Raw genomic sequence first — 22,794 nt, 5'->3', positions numbered from 1 at the left:
ATTTCCAGTCCTCTTGACTCAACCTCACAGGTATCTGGGATTGCAGAATGTACAACTAGGTTTTATGACTGTTGAACTTTTGGGAATTGAACCAGGGCCACCAGCATGCTAGGCAAGCCCTCTTCCACTGAGCTCCCTCCCCAACCCTTAATATTTTGAGACTAGGTCAAACTATATGGCTCTCCTGATCCTATACTAGTTATACAGCCCCAAGCTTGCTCTAGTCTCTTAATTCACCTGCCTCAGCTTCCTGCGTGCTAGCATTGCAGATGTGTACCACTACATCTGGCTGCTATAGAGCCATCTAGGTTTGATGCCATCGTATCATCTTGTAGTGTGACTTTTCAGTTCTGGCAAAAGCCTGCTGCTCTCTGCAGAGCTTAGAGATTTATTTCAATAACCAGTTGTGTACAAATGGGGGGATGGTGTCCCACAGTTCTGAAATATCTTCTCTTATTCTCCCTCCAAAATGTTCTGTGAAGTCAAGTGCCTATCTAGCCCTGATGAACTTCCAACAATCAGATTCTATTTTACCCTAGTAGGAAATACCCTGAGGCAACACTATAGCACTGTCAAAGTCAACCCTAAGAGAGACAGTCTAAATTTAAATTGATTATCTTAAGCTTTGCACATTTTATATGAGATAATTACTGTACATGAGAAACTTATTTTGAAAATGTGGAGCAGATATTTTTAAATCCTCCATAGCAAGAATATCTGAAGGTTTTGCATACCATAATTATGCACAGTTTATGAAACAAAGGAACAGATCCAGCAGCATGTTAGTGAAGACTGTTTAGTACAGACCGAGATTGTTTTGTTTTTCTTCCTTCCTACCCAGTATTTTACAGAAGCATTTCAACTGCTCATCTCTCTTGCAGAACAACCTTTTAAAAATAATCTTTCCAGCATTTAAAGTATTCTACTCTTCTACTAGATAAAAAATTTTAATACAATGACCAGAAAAATATACCCTTCAGGACCTGTGCAGCAGTCCTGACCTCCATCATATATAGCTCAAGAATATTCTGATAATATTGTACCTACTGTACTGAACATGTACAGACTTTTGTTGTCACACTGCTTGAAATTATAGCAACAACTTATATAGCATTTATATCATATTGGTTAATAGAAGTAATCTAGAATTTACATTAAATATATGAAACAATGCATGCAGATTACATACAAATACTATGCCATTTTTACCTACTTGAATGTCTGGGAATTTGGGTGTTTGCAGGGGGGTCCGGAACAGTCCTCACCATGGGCACAGGGATGAATGCAATGGGAAGTCTTGGGTTAAAGATGAAAGATACTGAGAATCTCGGGTTAATCTGAAGAAACCTTTAAACATTCTTTTATAAGGGGTAACCAAAGTTCCTTACTATCCCAGAGATGGCCTACAGATCATCTGCAGGCTTTGTCCTGTGCTGTGTGTTCAGGTTCTGCAGACTCGGGCCTTTCAGTACTAAAATCAGGCAAGTCCTCAGCAGTCTAGACAGGAAATGAATACCTTGACTCAGAGAACTCCTATCTGAATGGAGCAAGCTGATGTGTCCTTGAATGATGAAAAGCCAAGACAGGATTAGGTAGCAACTGTCACAAGCTAGGGCATTCAGTCAGTCAGGGGTGCCTACAGGCTTGGAGCAATAGCTCTGACATCAAAGGATCTGCAGACAAGGCCGAACTCAAGCAATATTTACAATGTGAATACGTTGAAGGAATAACTGTGAGACATGAAAAGAGTTTGTGCTAAGAAACAGGAACTCATTTCATATGATCTGGACCTAGATGTGAAAAGAGAAAGAAGGGCAGGGATGAGAAAAGAGCCTGGCCAGGTTCAGGCCTTTGATCCTAAGTAAAAGCCAAGAGAGGGGGGCTTTCACAAAGACGCCCACGTTCACATGCTTCTCTGTGCCGATCTGTACCCCTCACTTGATGGTCACCACCCTGTATGACAAGGAGTACTTTCCTGCTGTGAGACCATAAGATGGGATGATTGAATGCTTCCACCACTGCTGGCTGGATAGCTGAGCAATCTAATGTCTATGACTTTATGCTCTTTTCTCATATGGCCGGTGGAAGAGTACCAGTTCACAGGACTGTTGCACACAGTGCTCATTCAGTAACTGGCAATGCTGTTATCATACTTATTTACTGGGGCACTGAAAAATAATCTGCCTAAGTCTGCAGAGCTGGTAAGTAAGCACCCAAGTACTGTGCTCCAAGCAGCTGGATTCCAAATGTGCTGTATTCCTTCTTGTTTATTTATTTATTTGCTTTTACCTGTTAATTCTTCCTACTTCACAAAGTGAGTGAAATGATCTGTTTAGGGAGATAATTCTGTTATTATAAAAGATGTGCTCAGGAAATGAGAATAGAAGATGTAGAAGAAGTTATTTCTTCAATTTGCACTGAAAATCTTGACAGTTGAGATGGGAAAGAGGGGAGGATGGCATGGTGGTTAGATGCTTTTGGGAGTTGGATGTCTCAGAATTTGGTATCTGGATTTGTGATGAGTGAGAGAAAGAAAAGAGCAGTGCTTCCTGGGAGGTCTAGGCAAAAGGAAGGGGTGGTCTGCCAAGGTTTTCTTTTTCTCTGTAGAAATTCAAAAATTAATGTGAATTAAAGTATATAATGAAAATAAGTTACCATTTATCTCATCATTACCTGACATCTTTCTACATTTCTAAAGGACTAAAGTCACTGTTGATTTGCAATATTAGAATCCCTACATTCACTGTCAGCTTTTTTCCGCTGTAAATAATTTTCTAACATTATTTTTAAGAGACTGTAGAGCCTTCCCTCTGGGTCAAACAATTTAGATACTTAAGCTTTGTGTTTCCCTTCCTGAAACTCTGCTTAGTGCATATTATGTCCTTATTCCACAGTCAAATTATTTCCAGTAATATTTGAGATTGACTGACAATAGTGGCAATTAATCCAGAGTATCAATTTGATTGGACTGAAAGATGCCAAGAATAAGTAAAGCACACCTATAGGTGTGTGTGAGAGAGATTTTTTTTCCATCGATGACTAAAACTTAAAGGCTCTCTCTGATCTAATCAATAGTTCAATCTATGGATGGATTAATATTTTGAATAAACTATTGGAAGGTGATGGAACTGGTCCTGGTTGAAGGAAGCAGGAGGAGTGTCTCTCGGGGCATGCCTTTCCTGCCTCCTTCCTGTCTTCATGATGTCACGGATGTTACCTGAGAGGCTGTGCTGATCAGATGAGTATCGTTCAAGTGCGGGTAGAGCAAGTTTTACTTCTGGCGAGCCTTTCTCCATTCACAAAGGGTGTGAGTGGTTTGAGTTGAGCTTGTGTAAGCAACTGCAGCTGACCCAGCTCCCGGGCTAGTGGGAGTGCAAAGTCTCTGCTCTGCCCCTGCCTTCCCACCATGGTTGAGTAAAACCTCTGAAGTGGTGAGTCAGTCAGTCTTTCCTCTTGAATTGTTTATGTCAGGTTCTGTCACAGTAATGCAAAGTCGCTTACCTAAGCACCACTGCTCATTCCTGATTGTGAGTTTCCAGCCAGAAAAGTCCTTCTACCAATCTTCCGCATGGCTCTGCCTGAAAGGATGTACTGTCTCCACAAAATAATTCCATAGGAAGCAGGGATGTGGCTAAACAGTCTCAGCTGCGGTGGCTGATAAGGCCTTATCATTTAAACTTCCCCAGCCCCATAAGAACTGAAAAACACCAGTGCTATTCTGCAGAATCAAAATCTGGTCTGCCTGAGCGGGATGGTATGTGTTTGATCATCACAATACACGTATTAAGTGACTACTGCAAGTGAAGACTTGTGCAAGATTCTAAGATTAAAAAATGAATTCATAAGGATTTTATTTCCTAACTGTGGAAGAATTATTAAAGTTGCAGATTTCAAGATTGTGCTTCCAAAACTCATGGTTTAGTGGGTCTTGGAACATGTCTATGAATCTGCATTTTATTTAATAAGCTTTGCAGGTGACCCTGATGCAGGTTGGGAAATTCTTACAACCAGTGGCTCCAACACGACTCTACACTATGCTACTTTGGGACCCCCAAGAAAAAGACCTTTAGTCATTCAAAGTCTTGCTTTCCATCTAAGGAAGAAAGGTCATTTTATACAATACAGAGTTGTGGGTTTAATTCTAAAAAGGGATCAGCTACGTATTTTGTGATAGCAACTGTAAGTAAAATGTTTAATAATTTCAAGAGAAAATGGGGTATAATTAAACCAAGTGTGGGTCTCTAGGGTGTTACATAAATCATAGATTTGTGAAAATCACCCATAAAATATGTACTTACACAATAAGTAAACACATCCAGTCTACCTTCACTCAAAAATGTTCAAACGTGCAAAAAAATGTAGCAAATTTTACTTGCAAAAGCCAGCACAATGTTCACATGGGAGAGTGAGGAAAGGATACACAAAGGCAGCAAATGCCCAAGCCCAGGCTTGTAGGAAGAGAGGTATTTCTATTAGAAAGTAGCTAGACCCAGGTGAGTCGAACAACGAGAAAGAAACCAGTTTAATACTGCTGCTAAGCTGCTGATGCCAACCTAAATTAGCAAAATTAGCGTCTGAGGATTAAGGGTATTAAGGGAGTGGTGTGGAGGAACTTAGGATGTCATCCCTGCAACAGATCTTCAAGTGGGATATAAATCTGGGCCAAAAGCATGATCTTTCCTTTGGGCTTTATCCACGAGCTGCCTAACCATTAACTGTCCACCAGGGGGCGGGTGGATCCTGGTAACCTGGTTTCCAAACTATTTCTCCTCCCTCACAATTGCTTCAAGAGATTTGAGGCTATTTCATAACCTTGGTTCTCGGGATACAGATCGACATCTCCCTTGGTAGTGATCCAGATATCTGTTGTCCTAGTTCTATTTTATCTTCCTTTTTTATTGCAAAGAATCAGTATGTTTTTAAAAATTAGTTTTTAATTAGAATTTAATACTCACTACAGGGTAGTGCATTTATAAGTACTTTACATATATTGGTTCACTTAATTCTCACAATAACCATACTGAGTGGCACTAACATTATTGAGTTTTTAGAAATAAAGAAACATATTAAGTACTTATGTCCTGAAGTTCCGTCATAACCATGCACATGTTTTGATTGTATCTTTCCCACATATTCCATGTGAAAAGTTTCAGATATACACGTTTACAATAAAGGACAAATTTATCTCATTAGCTTTATTGTTTGTTTTAGACAATAGTACTGCACTATAGACATTGTCTGTGTTGCCTATTTCATATTTACTATGAATTTTCCAAATACATGTAGATGTATTTTATACAATGAATATAATATATCCTATTCTGTTGGGTACACCACAATTTATTTAATCATTCCTTTCTCTCTGTCTGTATTGAATGATTGATTGATCAATTTTAAAAGGTCTCTCTGTAAATCTCAGATAACCGTGAGTTCACAGTTCTCCGGCCTCAGCCTCCAGAGCACTGGTATTACAGGCATGGGCTACCGCCCCGGCTTGTTTCATTTCTTTGGCATTTCAAGTGACTCTGTAATCAATCTCACTTCAGCCATGCCTGTTCTTTCATGTGACAAAATGTCTTTAGTATAGATTCTCAGAAGTGAAATTGCTTTGTCAGAAGACATTCAATATTTATATTTTAATATTAGCAGATTGTGCTCTCAGACCCTCTCCTATCCACTAGGATTTGTTTCTTATCTGTGTCAGAAAGAAAAAAAAAATTATAAAACCTGCTCTGAGTGATAATTAAACATACTAAAGATGAGGTGCTATTGTTTTTTTACTGCAAGAAGCAGGCTATAGTAGATGCTCTAACATGTTTAACTGACCTAACCGACCAGAAACACCCTGCTGTCGATTGGTAGTTTTCTCTGAGTTCCTGAAATGCTTCAAGTATGCTAGAAGAGGCAAAAGAATAGAGCCATCTTTTTAATATTAGGATCATTCTATGGATAGAAAAGTTACAGAAAAGGCATGAAATGAGCAATTTTCACTCTTAGAGAACTCCAGATAAGGTACCAGGAAGCCAGTTACTTCATTTACTTTTGTTAGAAACTGTTTGTTGCATCCCTATTCCACTCTAAACCCAGAACACACGAAAACATAGTAAGTAAAGTCCTTGTCCTTGCAGATGGGTAAGAACTATGGATAACTGTATTTCAAATGAACACATGAAATGACTTACCCAAGAGCACACAGTAGGAAATGGCAGAAATAGTAATGGACTCCAGATAATATAATCCATTAAATATGTAATAAATATTTGTGAATGAATATGCTGAGTATTCTTTACATTTATCACTGCTTTTGCTGGTATACATGCATAGAGACCAAGAGACAGAGAGAATAAACAGTCAGACAGACAGAGACCCCTTCTAGCCAGAGACATTTTAAAGATTTATTTTTATTTTATGTGGATGTGTGAATGCCTATGTATGTATACCAAGTACATGCCTGATTCTAGAGCATGCCAGAAGAATGTGTCAGAACCCCCTGAAATTGGAGTTACAGGCAGTTTTGAGCCACCTCATGTAGGTGCTGGGAACTGAACCCCAGTCCTTTTTAAGAGTAGCAAATGCTCTTAACCAGCCCTGAGTTGGAAACATTTAAAAAGCTAAAATGAAAATGTATCTGACTATTGCCTGACAGGATGAGAGGGATTTGAAATTTTAGCATCTTTATGCATCTAGAAAAGACAAAGAACATGACAGCAGTATAGAAAAAGGCAAATAAGTTTGAGAAATTTTCAGCTAGTCTGGTCACTGTTGTAAATACTAAAGAGGTTAACAGTTCTAGAGTTTGGGCAATACGCAAAATACATTCTCATTTTGATGTTTGCTATTATAGGCAATGCTAAATGCAGAGTAATTTTTCAATATTTTATTTTGTTAGAAGAAAAAATGAATGTGTCAACAAAAATTAAATCATTCTGAAAAATTAATTTTCACTTCCTCTATTTAAAAAAGAGAAGCTTCAGAGAACCAAAAACATGTTACTAAAACTGCAGAGGGAACAGAATGTTTGTGTGTATTCTGAATCTCAGAAGTGTATTTGCAAATCATACAAAATGTCAGGACTTCCCCATGCAGCACATCTGGTTAGGTCTGGATTGAGCAACTCCATGACTTAATTAAATGTTTATCAAGTCAAACCTTAAATTGAAAATTATTAAGCCAAGAGATACAACGCGGCCCTTACTGTCTGTGTCAGAATGAATGACAGGTCAGCCTGTATGAGTGAACTAGTACCTTTCACTGAGGAGTTTCACTAGGAGATAAAATAAATTGTTTTTAAAATGAATCAAACCAAACTTAACACACACACACACACATCAAACCTCTGTTAGTGAATATTTATACCTGAAATTATATGGTATGTTCCTCTCTCTGTTTCCCATATATGCAAACATGACCTAGCCAACATATCTAAGAACTCCAATCACCTAAGACAACTGTCATTAAGCACAGAATGCATTATACTGTCCAGATGGAAGGATGCTGATGTGCCCTGTTAGGTAGGAAGGAACTGTAGCAATCAAGCTTGATGTAAAGATGTGATTTTCAGGTCCATAAGATGGCTCATTGAGTAAAGATACTTGTCTGCCAATCCTGATGACCTGAGTTCCCTCCCCAGAACCTACACAGTGGAAGGAGAGAACTGACACCCTCATGGTGTCCTCTGACCTTCACACACACCATAGCATGCACAACCCTAACCCATAAAATAAATCAGTGTAATAAAGATGCGACTTCCAGAATCAAGCGACGTCATAGTTACATGCCTTTAGACCATATATCTAGTATAATCACCAAGTTATACACTGTTCACTTGAGGCCAAAGGAAGGAGTTCAGACTGAGTCTTCAGGGCTTCCATCTAAAAAATGAATTCAAGTCTTTTTATATACAAAAGTGACTGTCCTTTAGAACAGCCACTAGTGTTATAGGATATTATTTTTAAGGTGTGTTTACTTTTGTTTATGTTGCATTTTTTAACTCTGTGAAGCTGTGTTACTGTGCCTGTCTAAAACACTTGATGGTCTAATAAAGAGCTGAAAATCCAGTAATGTGGAGGGGGGGGAGAAATAGGCAGTGCTAGCAGGCAGGGAGGATAAATAGAAAGAGAAATCTGGTAGAAGGAATGGGAGAGAAGAAAGAATGAGAGAGGAAGGAGGAAGACTTCAGGGGCCAGTCACCCAGCCACCCAACTTCACAGGCAGAGGTGGAGTAAGAAGGAAAGAAAAGGTATACAGAAATAGAGAAAGGTAAAAGCCCCTGAGGCCAAAGATAGATGGGATAAGTTAAGTAAGGCTGGCTAGCAACAAGCCAAGCGAAGGCCAGACATTTAAAAGTTATAATAAGTCTCCACGTGATTTATTTGGGGGTTAGGTGGCAGGCCCCCCAAATAGCAAAAACATCCAACAACACACTAGTAAGCACTGTTTTCATTTGGGGGTTGGGGGTTTTATATTAGCATATCTTAATTACAAAGTATAATGAGCTCATTATAACATTTTCATTTATGCATATAATATACTTCAATAATAATGTATTGAAGTTAATGATTTCACTACCAAAGGAAAAAAAAAACATTGAACATTTACTTAAAGAAAATGTCATCTAGAACAATGGCCACCCAAAGACATGAAGAGTTCAAAGGTGTTGAAGGTGCAGAATTGCCCTCCCCCCTCCCCTACAGAGAGAGAGAGGGGGGGGGAGGGAGAGGGGGAGGGGGAGGGAGAGGGAGAGAGAGAGAGAGGGAGAGGGAGAGGGAGAGGGAGGGAGAGAATAAAAATTGCAACTGATTTTTTTCAACCTTTTTATAAATCAAGCACTTGAAGCTAGTCTCCCAAAGCATTACCAGCTCATGTCCTTTTTAAAATTTAAATTTTCGTTATTATTAGTGTGTGCACGTGTGAATACAGGCACACTCATGTAGATGTCAAAGGATAACTTTGGGGAATTGATCCCCTTCTTCCACGGTGGGTTCCGAAGATTAAACTCAGGTAAAAGCCCCTGAACTGTCTCACCACCGTGGCTCATGGTCTTCTGGATGTCTCAGCCTTCTACATGACTGCCCAGTTTCTCATCCCCACCTCCTACCCTCCAAGAGGAAGGGTGTATTTTGAAAAGATTCTTTTATTTAGAAGTAAATGTAAAACCACATATGCAGAAATCCCAAGCTTAATAAAAAGATATAAACATTGTAAACTTTTTCATATTAAAGATGTGGTTTTACACTTCCTATTTTCTTGTCTACAGAGACCAATTTGTAAGAAAATCCCTTCTCAGAGTGCATGGCCTTCTTTAATACAAGGCACTCTCCTGTGTGTTCTTATTATGACTAATCCTGAGGCCAACCATTCAAAACTGAATAAATATTTCCATTCTTAAGCTGAGGAAATGGAGTGCTTGTGAACTGGCTTTTAAGTGGCAGAACTGGCCTTAGAATCATGTTTATCTATTCCCAAGCCTCGGCTCCTTCTAATGTGACAATCTTATTATGATTTACAAACTGCTTTGATATGCATGGTTTACTTTAATTTGCCCTGTGGCCCTACCAAGTCTGCCCCTTCTTGTCCTCTGGTGCCAGATGGGTTTAAAAGAATGCTCTGCTTCCCTGTGTTTTGACACTTGTTTGCACTCCCCCTTCAGTCTCGCACCCTACTCCATCGTGCCAGCAAAACCGTGTGGGGTGCTGAGCATGCTCCCACCTCACCCAGGCGTTTGCAGGTGTCTACCTCAGGCCACTCGCTCTGATGACAGTCTTCCTTTAGGCACTCCTACCTTTTCTCAGCCTCTTACCAAGTCTCATTCCTCAGATATCTGCTCTACTTTTACTCTCTCTCTCTCTCTCTCTCTCTCTCTCTCTCTCTCTCTCTCTCTCTCTCTCTTTTTCCTTTTGTTTTTTCAAAGCAGGGTTTTTCTGTGTAGCCCTTACTGTCCTAGAACTAGCTCTGTACACCAGGCTGGCCTCAGACTTGCAGAGATCTGCCTGCCTCTGCCTCTCCAGTGCTGGCGTCAAAGGTGTGCGCCGCCACCACCTGACTATTCTCTCTCCTAAACTGTGTACTTTATTTTTCCCCTTCAGTTCTATGGGCCACATTCCAGACCTTGGTACATGTTAGGCAGGCATTCCACCACTGGGCTATATCCTTACACATAAAAAAAAAAATTATTTTAAATTATCTTATCTTTTGCTGAAGAGGTCATCATAGACCAATTTAAAAGGTGCCCATATACAAGGAATGGAAACGTACACTTGACCTTGAAGGAAGAAGGAGGTTGCTGTTACTTTAAGAGTGAAAGCAGTGGTGCTGTTGATAAAGAATAGAGATTGCAAAGAGAAGAGGAATGTATGAGAGGCATTTGGGTTGTATGCCTCTGTGGTTCATGCGACTGTAGTGTCTGTGGGAAAAGGAGTGGTCATATGCACCCAAAAGAAGTACAAGAGTTCAGATCCTGCTGGAAACACAGCTCAGTGATAGGAGACTGCCACTGCATCTCTGAAGCCTGCTTCAATCTCCAGAACAACAATATGTAAATTAAAAGCAAGCATCTATTTAGTTTTACATTATAAATCCATAATAAAATTATTTGTGCTTATAAGAAGCAAAGAACATATTCTCAAATCCATAGATTTAAGACTCATGAGAAATTTCTCCAGAACTGTGATTTGTTAATATTCTGTTTCTACAACAGAAGAAAAATGTGGCCTTGGATGATATCATCGAGTGGTGGGTACTGAGTGATTGCACTAGGATGGACTCTTTGGTGCAAACACACACAGGTACTTCATTCTCTCAGCTGAGATGGCCAAACTTCTTAGCAAGCCCGAGTGCCCAGATGGTGGCTCTAGCAGAATTAGTTCATAAATAGGAAGAAAAGATTTCCGCAGAAAAATAGCTGATTCTAGAATGGGGACAGGAAATGTGCAAAATTAGCCTGGACCACCTTATAGTGCCAGGACAGGAGCAAGTGCTAAGAACCAAACCACAATGACACGGGCATGTGAAAGGAGCATCAGGCCAACTGAATGAGCTCACAGTGGCCAATACTGCAACAATCTGAGCAACACACTAAAGGAAGAGGCACTGAACTGTCATCCCAGGATAAAATAAATACCATGGGTCAATACTGGTGCAAACAAATGATTAAATTAATTAATAAATAAGGGAGAAAGAATAAATCTCCCCTATGGAAGCATCCCCATAACTATTGTAGAAGGTCTGTGCTGAAGGAAGATAATCATCATCAGCACTTCTCAGGGGTGCTGCATGTAGAAACTTTAAAGAGGCAGAACATGGAAAGAATGGATGGTGCAATTTTACTTGGGAGAAATCTGTCAAGTGCTATCTCAGCCAGAAGATCAAGGTCAACATCAAAATGACAAATTATATTAACATCTACTGTTGATAGGACGCAATGGAAGTTATACTTTATGGATGTTCCTCCAAGTCACCCATAATCTGAGCTGCTGGTAAGACAGATTTTAGCAATGAGGCATCCCTGTTCCACGTCTGATTAGTATTCCTGAAATTATCAAGTTCTTAGACACTGCAGATCATCACTGACCTGTGTCTTTCTTGAAAAGCATTCACCTTTTTCTACCTCATGCCCTCAGCAGTTAGCAAATGGCAACCATTTCACAGTTGCTGTTAATGACACTGAAGTATTGAAATTTTTTTCCATAAAAGAAAGTTTCTCTAACTCAGTAAATTGTGACTCTTAGCTGACCTTCAGCAACTGTCCTTCCAGCTCAGAATCTGGTCATTATTGTACAAAAATACATTTTAGGTATTCTCAAGATTCTTAAACAAGTTAAAAAGAAAGACCAAGAGCAGAGAACAAATCTAAGACCAAAGGGAAGTGCTGAAAGTATTGTCTGGTTTGAGTGGGTTGTCTTACTTGAACTGGACAAAGGACTTGACGCCGTGGCTTTGAAAGGGGTTATTTACTGCAGTTGGTACTGTGTGGGCATTGTATACAACCTGAGCAAGTGATGTGTACTTGGAATGGAAAAGAGGTTTCACAGAGAGGCAGGGTAACATTACTGCCAACAAATTCCTGTCCGATTGGAGCAGGGTGATCTGAAGGTACATATTCCCCAGCCCCAGCCTCGGTGCCCAGATCTGTGAAGTCTCAGCAGTAAATTGTCAGGAGGCTTGGATGAGAACATGTAAAATGCTTGCCATGTAATATAAACTCTAGAATGACTAATACTTATAATTTTTGAAGTAGAGTCTCACTGTATAGCTCAATTTGGCCTCAAACTTGTGGTCCTCTGCCTCAGTCGCCCAAGTGTTAGCATTACAAGTGTGTTCCACCATGCCCAGCCTAAAAATGTAATTCTAACAACTTAAAGTAGTTTTGAAATTGAATGACTAGACTATGATTTCCCCAGATGCCAATAAAGGAGGCATAGAATCAACTATTAGAAAAGGGGCTAAAAACAGGGATGTTGGTGTAGACTATGAGTAGTAGTGAAAATTACCCTGCCAGAGTAAGTACTAATCCTGGATCTGTCAACAACTTTATCTAAATTTATCTGTGAACAAAATTATGTAAAGCAAGAGTTTGAACTAGGTAGAACACCAGGTGACTTGAAGCTAGCCACCATATTCATAGCCATGGAGCTTTAGGGATATTATGGCAGGAGAAAGTTATCTTCTGAGCAATGTCCCACCTCCAACAGCTGGATGGTATTGATATACCTATGTGTGGTGTATATATATATATATATATATATATATATATATATATATATATATATATATGATGGGGACAAGGAGGGAAGGCAGGGACAGGAAAGAGATATTTCCTAACCATTCATTTCCTAAACAATGCTATGAGAACTGGTGTTATTGTTATTTTATAAACAAGTACACTCAAAGAATGAGTTGAAATAAAATTCAACCCAATCTGTATTGCTCTTGCTCTTTGTGATAAGAAGCCAACTTCTGTATTAGCAAAAACATAAGCACATGTAATATACTCTGCAGGCCATTACATGTAGGCAAATCCTCCTCACAGCATTGACTTAAGTTGCAGAATGTCAAGAGTGCATATGCTGTTACATTACAGACGTGCTGTGGGGAACATCAAGTGCCTGAAGCTTACCAAGGACTATTAAGTGGTAGCAAATCCTCTGTCAGGTAATTGCCTTTGAGCCTAAAGGGACAGTTAAAGAAACAATATCATGGTAGTATTATTTTCAACAGACAAAGTGGATTCTAAAATTTCATAATGTCTAAATTTGGTGCTGCTGTTTGGGAAGCAAAGAAACTTTACAGTCAAGTGCCTTGAATGAAGGATAATTGCTTCAAGAATGCTAGTTAGAATTCTCAGTGGGGTAGACTGTAGATTTTCCACAGCAAGGCAGACTTGCTTTTCCACCATGAAGTGAAACAGTGCTCAGTAAGCCTGTAACCCATGCACCAGGCTCCTGCAATAGTATTTCCAACACCCAAGTTCACTGCAATCCACTGCAAGGTGTCACTTTCCAAGTCTACATTACGGTGTAGTCTCTCCCACCATTGTCTAACTAGAGGACCTTTGTTCATTCATGAGTGGACTGTCCCTTCCCTCCTCCAACCTGTCACCTCATTTTTTCCACTGCTTCATCCCGCTTGGTACTACACATTCCCCCTTCTCTCTCACCTGAAACAAATAGTAACCTTCTAAATGAAAGGCTACTTTCCCCTTACATTAAGGTCAGCTTGTGGGATGAGCACTCTCTCTCTCTCTCTCTCTCTCTCTCTCTCTCTCTCTCTCTCTCTCTCTCTCTCTCTCTCTCTGTTCTTTCCATTTCCCATTCATTTAAACATACATTGATCAACCCTGTCTTTCCCCCTCCCATTTACTCTCCCACAAACATACTCCACTGAGTGCTTTTACTACCTTAGATGGTCTCTTAGTTTCTTTAGCCTAGGGATGTCTATGTCAGTGTCTACTTTAATGTACCTGTAGTCATTGACACTCTGTAATATCTCCTTTTTAGAGATATTACAGAACTTTCTAGAACTTTTTGGGGTTCACTCCCCTGGCTCTCCTCCCATCTGACCATGCTTCTTTATATCCTTTAGCCCTTAAATGGTGAGGTTCCTCCTGTGGTTGCACAGAATGAACCCTTTGCATACTGTCTTAGATAGGGTTTCTATTGCTGTGATAGGGTAGGAAAGTGTTTATTTGGCTTGCATCCTGAATCTCTGTCCACGAGGGAAGCTGAGGCAGGATCTCAAACTTAGCAGGAACCTGGAGGCAGGAACTGATGCAGAAGTGCTGCTTACTGGTTTGCTCAGCCTACTTTCTTATGGAATGCAGTACCACCAGCCCAGCTGTGGTCCTCCCACACCAATCAATATGTAACAAAATGTCCTACAGGCTTGCCTACAGCCCAATCTTATGGCTGTATTTTCTTAGCTGAGGTTCCCTCTCAGACGACTATAGCTAGTGTCAAGTGGACATAAAACTAGCCTGCACACATACTCTCTAGGAAGTGATCTTAATCCTCTCAGGGCTTCGGCTTTTAGCTTTAAACTGCCCTCTCCCTGTCTCTAGCTGTCTTTAGGTTGCACTTCTGAGGTTTTCTAGCTCTTTCTTGGTTATCTCTTGCATACCTTAAACTCATTCTGTCCAGAATATCTACATATACTGCAAATGTCTTCTTCCCCTCACTGTCTCTTCTGAACCAAGAACTCCCCAATCTACTCATGGTCCTAAACACTAAGAACAGCATAACACACAGATTAAAAAATAGCGTCCTTGAAGCAGACTGCCTGAGTTTGGTTCTCAGCTGTCCCATTTGTTAGCTATAGCTGCTATCATGGACTATATTTACATCCATCTGGGTCTCTGGTTCCTCATCTAGAAAACTGAGACAACAATAGTACCAACATTACAGTGATGTTATGGAGACCAAATAAAATAAATTTTGTAAAGCACCACATTCTATAGGTGTGTATTTACCTCTTCTTCCATTTTAATATTAAATACATAGACCATAACACTCCGTATAGTTGAAAAGCATGCAGCATCCACCATTGTCCTTAATACCCAAGCTCCTCCCTTTATACATCATGACCTAGCAGAGGCAACCCTGGGCCTACCTCAGTGATCCATACTGTGTGTGTGTGTGTGTGTGTGTGTGTGTGTGTGTGTGTGTGTCTATGTGTGTCTATGTGTGTCTATGTGTGTGTGTTATCTCAAATGTTCTTTCTTCTACCTTAAAAAACTCTGTCCTCCAGGTCTCAGCCCTTTACATCAAAAACTCCACTCATTCTTCAAATTTCAGCTTGAATATCATCTCCCATGGAGTCTGATCTGTGGACTTATTCAGGGCTCAACTACAAATCACCATACCACCCAGTTAAATGTTTCTCTAATGCTTGAGTATTATTCCAGATGCAGCTATATGATAGACAATGTAATTCTACTGATGAATGGGGCATTGCAAAAGAAATCTGTGAAAGAACTTCTAGCCAAGTGTCACCCATTGGGCCGTTTCACAGAGATGGAAGCAGTCAACATTGCAGAGACCACCTCAGATCTCTTCAAGGCTGTGCTGGTTGAAACACCATTAGGTATGAACACTTATGTGTAAAATGGCCTGTGCATGTTAGCACAGTCATTAGAAAATGTACCTTCAATATGAAATATTTTTATGAATTTTTATACTATACAGGTCCATTGTTTTGTACAGGACATCTAAGCTGGGCATGATGGCACACATACACACACACACACACACACACACACACACACACACACACATCTGTGGAAGGCTAAGGCAGGGGGTTGGCAAGCCTGAGGTCGGTTTGGTTACACAGAGAGACCCTGCTTCATAAAAACAAACAGCACCTAAGGAATCATCCAGGCCTGGGGGGATAGCTCAGTCGGTGAGGCACTTGTCTTGCAAACATAAGAACTTGAGCTTGAGCCACAACTTCTGCAAGAAGAAGAAGAAGAAGAAGAAGAAGAAGAAGAAGAAGAAGAAGAAGAAGAAGAAGAAGAAGGGTGTGGGGGCAAGTGTTGTGGCACATTCTTCTAATCCCAGCACTGGATAGGACTTGCTGGACCACTAACCTAGCCTACTTGGTTGGCAAGCTCCAGGCCAATGAGAGAGACTGTATCTCAAAACACAAGGTGGACGGCTCTTAAGGAATGGCACCTAAACTGTCCTCTGACTTATGCTTGTGTGCACACACATGTGTATGGGCACCTATGTGCATAAGAGTATGTACACAAATATGACATACACACATACAGAGAAAATCATCTAGCCTTGCTTTCTCATTTCTCAGATGACGACAAGTGAGGCAATCTGGGCTCAGTCATTTATAAGCCATTCAAGTTAGAGAAGGAGCTGGGGCTAATATCCCAACCACCAAATCTTCCTGCCTTCTACCAGGTTTCAGCAATGAAATGATGAACTTGTACATTCTCAAACTCTGGGTTCCCTTTCTGTGATCCTTAGTCTTTCATATTTAACTCTTATCTAATTCAGGTCATACCGAGGGAGCGTTTTGTTTTAAGAAGTTTAGAAATGTCATTGCTATGTGCTACTTGGGAGCCTCTATCAAATTATCTAGATCAATTATAAAGTGACTTAATTTCACTATAACTTAGCGCTGATAACAATGCCATTGTTCAAAATGTTAATAAAACAAATTTCAAGCATTATCACTGTCAGAAATTCTAGATGGTAGCAACTCATTGTTGGTCATGGGCAAAATAGATTTCATTTCAAATTGAGGACTAGAGGCTGAAGAGATGTTTCCATGGTTAAAAGCACTGGCAGCTATTCTGGAGGACCTGGGTTCAATTCCTAGAACCCACATGATGGTTCATACTATCTGTAACTCCAGTTCCAGGGGGTACAACAGCCTCTTCTGGTCTCTGCAGGCACTGGGAATTCTCATGGTGCAGACATACGTCAGGCAAAATACTCAAACATATACAAATATAAAAAACAAAATAATTTGGGGAACAGGGTTAAACACAGGGTATTTTGCATGCTAAGAACACGTTCTACCCATGAGCCCACACTCTGAGGCAAAATAGTTGCCCTTCAAACAGGTATTTTATAAAGATAAGGGAATGCTGGGTCACTTTTAAATATCTGTGGCTTGGATATTGCAGCCTGGTGGAAACAAGGTGAGTCTGCAATGAGTGAGCCGTGAATCCAAAGGCAAGCTCTGCAAGGTCCCAGTACAATGACTTGGACACTTTAGTTTACCCCTACTTTCCTCATTTCATATCATAACAGTTTTGAAAATGAATTTAAACATAATTTTAGTAAAATAATGTGCCTGGTATAAATTGGGTTGCAAAATGGTAAATATTTCTACAAGGTTGTGAAAGGAACTGCAAAAAGTAAGCAAGCCTTAAGTGACTGTTTCCAAGGTTGTGAAAATTAAATAAGCTAATGTGTATCCAGTCTTTGGTACAACAAGCAGTGTCTAGGGTTCGCACGCAGTAAATGCTTAATGAATAACAAGTTCTACCACCCCAATCAATGTTTGTCTTACCCAGTGTGGATTGCTACTGCACCGAGTTCTCATTTGCAGTGAGCACAGGATGGTAGTGCTATGCTATTTCCTCTAGTTTGTAGTCTCACTTGTGATTCATATACCTTTGCTTTCAGCTCCATTCTTCCAAGACTGTATGTCTGAAAATACTCTCGATGAACTGAATATTGAATTACTGCGCAATAAACTATACAAGGTAATTCTTTTCCCAGATGTATTTTTCTTGATTACACAATATAACATAATGGAGTTCTTTATTAACAAAGTTACTTTGCCCATTGGCCAGTTTCTGCAATTATTAAGCAATGCATATTTGGAATATAGTTTTTATTGTTTGGGCTCATTTATAGTTATATGCATGCATGTCATTTTCTCCTATCCTTTGCTCTAAGTACAATGCTTTAATGCAAAAAGTGTTGGTTAATGATGGTAGATGGGCAGATAAATGTGTGGGAAAAACCATATCATAGGCAAACAGCATAGACAGTAGGCACTCTGTTTTATATCATCCATCTCTGCTGTAGATCTTTGTGGGAGTCCACAAAGGTTTCCTAGTGAGAGCTGAGCTTGCTTTACACAGCAGGGCTGCCTAAGATTGACCACGTGAATGATTACCAGGTGTTTGGAAGGGTCTGCACTTGGCTGTGCTAGGGAGAAGTCTTTTGCTCCACCCCTTGACATTTCTATAAATAGCCCGTTAGAAGAGACAGAAGGGGCTGGTGGGTTTTGATCCAGCCCCCCCCCCCCTTGCAAGGCTATCCTGTGTTTCTATCTGTCTCTCTCCCCTCTATATTTCTATCTAAATATTTCTTACTTGTCCCTACTCAAGAATATCCTGGGATAAAAGTGGGGGCGGGCCCCTGACAGATCTGGTTCTAAAACTTTGAGTCTTATAATTAATCTGTCCATGCAATTTTAAGCCTGTGAAAGCATTAACAACTGGTAAATACTATGTCATATGTGCTGCTGCACATCAGATTGTCTGGATTGTGTTACCACCATTAGAGTTAGGCTATGTACTATAAGGCAAGAAAATCTGCTAGTAGACCCTCTCAAACAATAAATTAATATACACCACTGTGGTATGTAAATATTGTATTAAGCTCAAATACATAGTTCCCTCAAAAGCATTTCATTTATAGGCACTTTTGTTTTATAAAGAGATACTTATAAGGAGGCATTTCTGGGATATAACAGAACATAGTGTTCTAAGCAGTTCATGGGCCTTAACTCACTCAATCTAATAGCAAAGCTGTGATTTGTATATAGTTCTTGTTCCTCATATAAACCTGAAAGATGTAGAGACATGAGGCTTCCTTGACAGAAATAACTTAGTATTGAGTTAGTTAAGTATTAGAGCTGGAATACAAACCCAGGAAATCTAACCTTATAACCCAGGTTCTGCTTTTCCAATATATTCACATAGTCAAAGCCAATGTGTCTGTCGAGATTTAATATTAGAGTTACTAAATCATTTGCAGAGCTCAGCAAATGACTTGGCACTCTTGTTAGAATAGCTGGAATTAACTACATAAATGCTTGTTAAGTAATTAGACACTGTGATAAGTGCAATTTTGTTCTTTTATGGAGTTCTTTTTAGTCTGGGCCACAGGTATATTAAATCTCTATTAAATTTACTATGGAATATCCTCCTATGAGAGAAACAATTTCATTTCCATTAGAGCATTTCATAAGCTATGAAAAGATGACCTAGAAATTTCTAGAGGGAAAATTACTTATTTCATTGTTTATAATCTCTCTTCTTTCTAAGTCTTACCTTGAGGCATTCTACAAATTCTGCAAGGATCATGGTGATGTCACAGCAGAAATTATGTGCCCCATTCTTGAGGTAAGAAGGACTCTTTGGCTCAGTCTTTGCCAAATGAGTTTACATACTTGTCCTTGCTTTGACCATGTTGTATTTCTTTATCTCAGAAGTTATCTGAAAATTCAATAAGCAACGTTATTTGATGTCTTAAGAGTAGTGCTTCCTTGGAAGCTAGCTTTGTAGCTCAGTGGTTGAACACATGGTGCCTTGGATTCCATTGCTGGCCATACAAAAATTAACCAGACAAAATAACTATAAATGTGTGGTTATGATTCATGTTGATGGATATGTAGAAAATAGGTTACATTTCACTAAATATTTTGTATACTACTAGCAACTGGTAAGTTATAAATATTCTCGTAATATCCATTCAAATTCCCTCCAAAGAGGGAACACTGAACAGCAGGAATCCCCTGTGGGTTGACACTACAGTCCATTATAGCTCTGTTCACAGTGACATCATCCTTATAAAAACCTAAAACAAAGGCTACCTAAGCAGTCCTCCACCATTCCACCATTTGCTTCCAGCAAAAAGAATATAGTTCAAAGCGCACAAAGAGCAGGAATTTGATTATGTGTGGGACACCATGTCAGTGTCTTCTCTGGAGTTGATGTTAACACCCTTTTAAATTTTGTCTTTATCACCTCAGATCCCACCCATACTCAGAGGTCCTCTTGACAGAAGATTGACGCATAGATGCATGGGAGATTGGGGTAGACATCAAGAGAGGCTAGGGTTCATCCCAGGGCACAGATTGCACTTAGTATTTAACACGTTTCTCTCAATGGCTCTCTAAGCCTCTTGAAAAATAAAAGGAATGTTATGTCAGACTTGCTTAGGGGTGATCAAAGGACAATATATTTAAACATTTTAAATTAGAGTGAGGCTACACATCATACCAAGAGCCTTCAGACAAAATGAATAAAGAACATAAAAGTATAAAAAGAATTCATATCCAGGTAGGCCGGAAATAGAAGCACGTGTTATGATAAAGACAGCCTTCGATGAGAACACTCCTTCCCACTCAGTGCAGGTAGTGTTTCCGCATGCAGAGGTATGGAATGGAACGTTTGCTTACAAGCTAAGGAGTAAACGATAAGGAGTAAACTTTGTTATTACAAAGGCAAGGGATAGGAAACGAAGGGATTATTTGGATAATCCATGATAGGCAGAGCCATCTCTCCCTAACCTGGCATGTGAAGTGCTTCCTGGTTCTCCCCATCTACCCGTCTATCCAATTTTCCAGTGGCTTCCCCAGGTGTGTAAGTTGTAACCATCCTCCCAATGGCATGTGCTTCCTTCTGCTGCGACCTCCTCTGGCATGGTCTCTGTTGACTTGATGTCTGCAATGCTGCCTACCCTGTCATACTTCTCCTCTTAAAATTCTAACATCTTACAACTAGAAAGAATACCAAAGCACATCTGGGACAACTACCTGCATGTTGCTTATCCACCCTAACTTTCATTTCAAGGATTCTAATTGCCATGAACAATCCCATTTGCAGTTCTTCTCTTTTCCCTGGAAGTTCTAAAATGATTTACAGGACTGATTATATGCAGGAGCCAGAATGTAACTGCCTTTGCTTCCAAATAAGGCTACCCTGCTTCTGACCCACCCATCATTTCCATGAGAGCAATCAAAAGGACCAATGGGAATGCTCACTCTCCTGATGATAAGAAACACCTGTTCTAACAAAAGCCTTCCAGGGGAGCTGTTGCAAGCCTGGCTTTGTCATTAGCTTGTAAGTGTAGAAAGTGATGAAGGACAGCTCAGGGCCATTCTTTGCCGCTTTCTTTTGCTGGTGAACAGCCATGGAATCTTCTCAAAAGGCAGAGTGTGGTTCAGTAGATTTAACTTTAGACTGTGGCTTGAGATTCTGCATTTTTAGTAAACTTTCATTGATGTCAAAGCTACTGAGGCACGACTTCAAGTAGCATCACTGTAGAAAATATTGTAGAGAATTCAAAGGAGATGAAATCAGACAGATTGTTCTGTTAGATCAGTAGACAGAATGATCCTATGTGATAGGCATCGACTCCAAAAACGAACAACAACAACAAAAACCAGGAATCTTCCAATAGTTAAGAGCAGGGAATGGAAAAGTACAGGAACAGATTTTAGAATGACATAGTAAGTACGAAGTACTTCTAGGACCTGAGCATGCAGAGGTATGAAATGGAACATGTGCTTACAAGCTAAGGAATAAACAATAAGAAATAAACTTTGTTATTACAAAGGCAAGGGATAGGAAACAAAGGGATTGTTTGGATAATCCATGATAGTCAGAGCCATCTCTCCTTAATCTGGCATGTGAAGTGCTTCCTGGTTCTCCCCATCTACCTGTCTATCCAATTTTCCAGTGGCTTCCCCAGGTGTGTAAGTTGTAGCCATCCTCCAAATGGCATGTGCTCCCTCCTGCAGCGACCTCCTCTGGCATGGCCTCTGCTGAGCCCACCAATACCCAGGATAAGAAGAGGAGGGGCCCTTGGGGGAGTGGAAAGGGGCCTAGGAGGAAAGATTGTAAGAACCAGTAGATAGGGAAGTGTGCAGTGAAATGCTTTCCTCTGAACATGACAATTGTTATACACATGAACTCACCGCAGCTGTGGTTACCTACACAAGACTTGCGTGAGATCATCTCAATTTAAAATCCCAGGGTGGACACAATAGACTGCTGGCAATGGTCGAGAGACAGCCCGAACTGACCTGCTCTGGTGATGGAATGGCCAAACACCCTAATTGTAGTGCTAGAAACCCCATCCAACCTCTGAGGGATCTGGATGCAGAGATCCACGGCTAGGCCCCGGGTGGAGCTCCGAGAGTCTAATTAGCGAGAAAGAGGAGGGTTTATATGAGTGAGAATTGTTGAAACCGAGGTTGGACAAAGCACGGGGACAAATAGCCAAACGAATGGAAACACATGAACTATGAACCAATGGCTGAGGGGTCACCAACTGCATCAGGCCCTCTGAATGGGTGAGACAGTTGATTGGCTTGATCTATTTGGGAGGCATCCAGGCAGTGGGACCGGGTCCTGTGCTCATTGCATGAGTTGGCTGTTTGAAACCTGGGGCTTATGCAGAGTCGCTTGGCTCGGCCTGGGAGGAGGGGACTGGATCTGCCTGGACTGAGTCTACCAGGTTGATCTCAGTCCTCGGGGAGGCTTTGCCCTGGAGGAGGTGGGAATGGGGGGTGGGCTGGGGGGAAGGGGAGAGGGGCGGGAAAGGGAGAAACAAGGGAATCCATGGCTGATAGGTAGAATCGAATTGTATTGTAAAAAAAAGAAAAAAAATCCCAGGGTTGAGTAGAGAAGAGTACCTGAGGTCCAACCCCTAGCTGAAGAGCTATTGGTGGTTGATGTGGCTGCTGGAGAATAGAGTTACTTTTCTAGAGGAGTGTGGCGTTGCTACTGGTAGGTTCCCAATGCCCTGGTGGATGACC

General features: G+C 40.5%; 1 protein-coding gene across 2 annotated transcripts in view; it reads left to right on the top strand.

Annotated features, from left to right (window-relative positions):
• Positions 1–22,794, top strand: part of Atp6v0d2 (ATPase H+ transporting V0 subunit d2) — a 73,824-nt gene that overhangs the window by 44,948 nt on the left and 6,082 nt on the right. For both annotated transcript variants that reach the window (XM_059255660.1, XM_059255659.1), the window contains exons 3-5: positions 15,398–15,576; positions 17,640–17,719; positions 19,295–19,372. In XM_059255660.1, the coding sequence (XP_059111643.1) occupies positions 15,398–15,576; positions 17,640–17,719; positions 19,295–19,372 (337 nt within the window). The remainder of the gene's footprint in view (positions 1–15,397; positions 15,577–17,639; positions 17,720–19,294; positions 19,373–22,794) is intronic.

Source organism: Peromyscus eremicus, chromosome 2 (assembly GCF_949786415.1).
Source record: "Peromyscus eremicus chromosome 2, PerEre_H2_v1, whole genome shotgun sequence".
Taxonomy (NCBI): domain Eukaryota; kingdom Metazoa; phylum Chordata; class Mammalia; order Rodentia; family Cricetidae; genus Peromyscus; species Peromyscus eremicus.
This window is presented reverse-complemented; position numbering and strand designations above follow the sequence as displayed.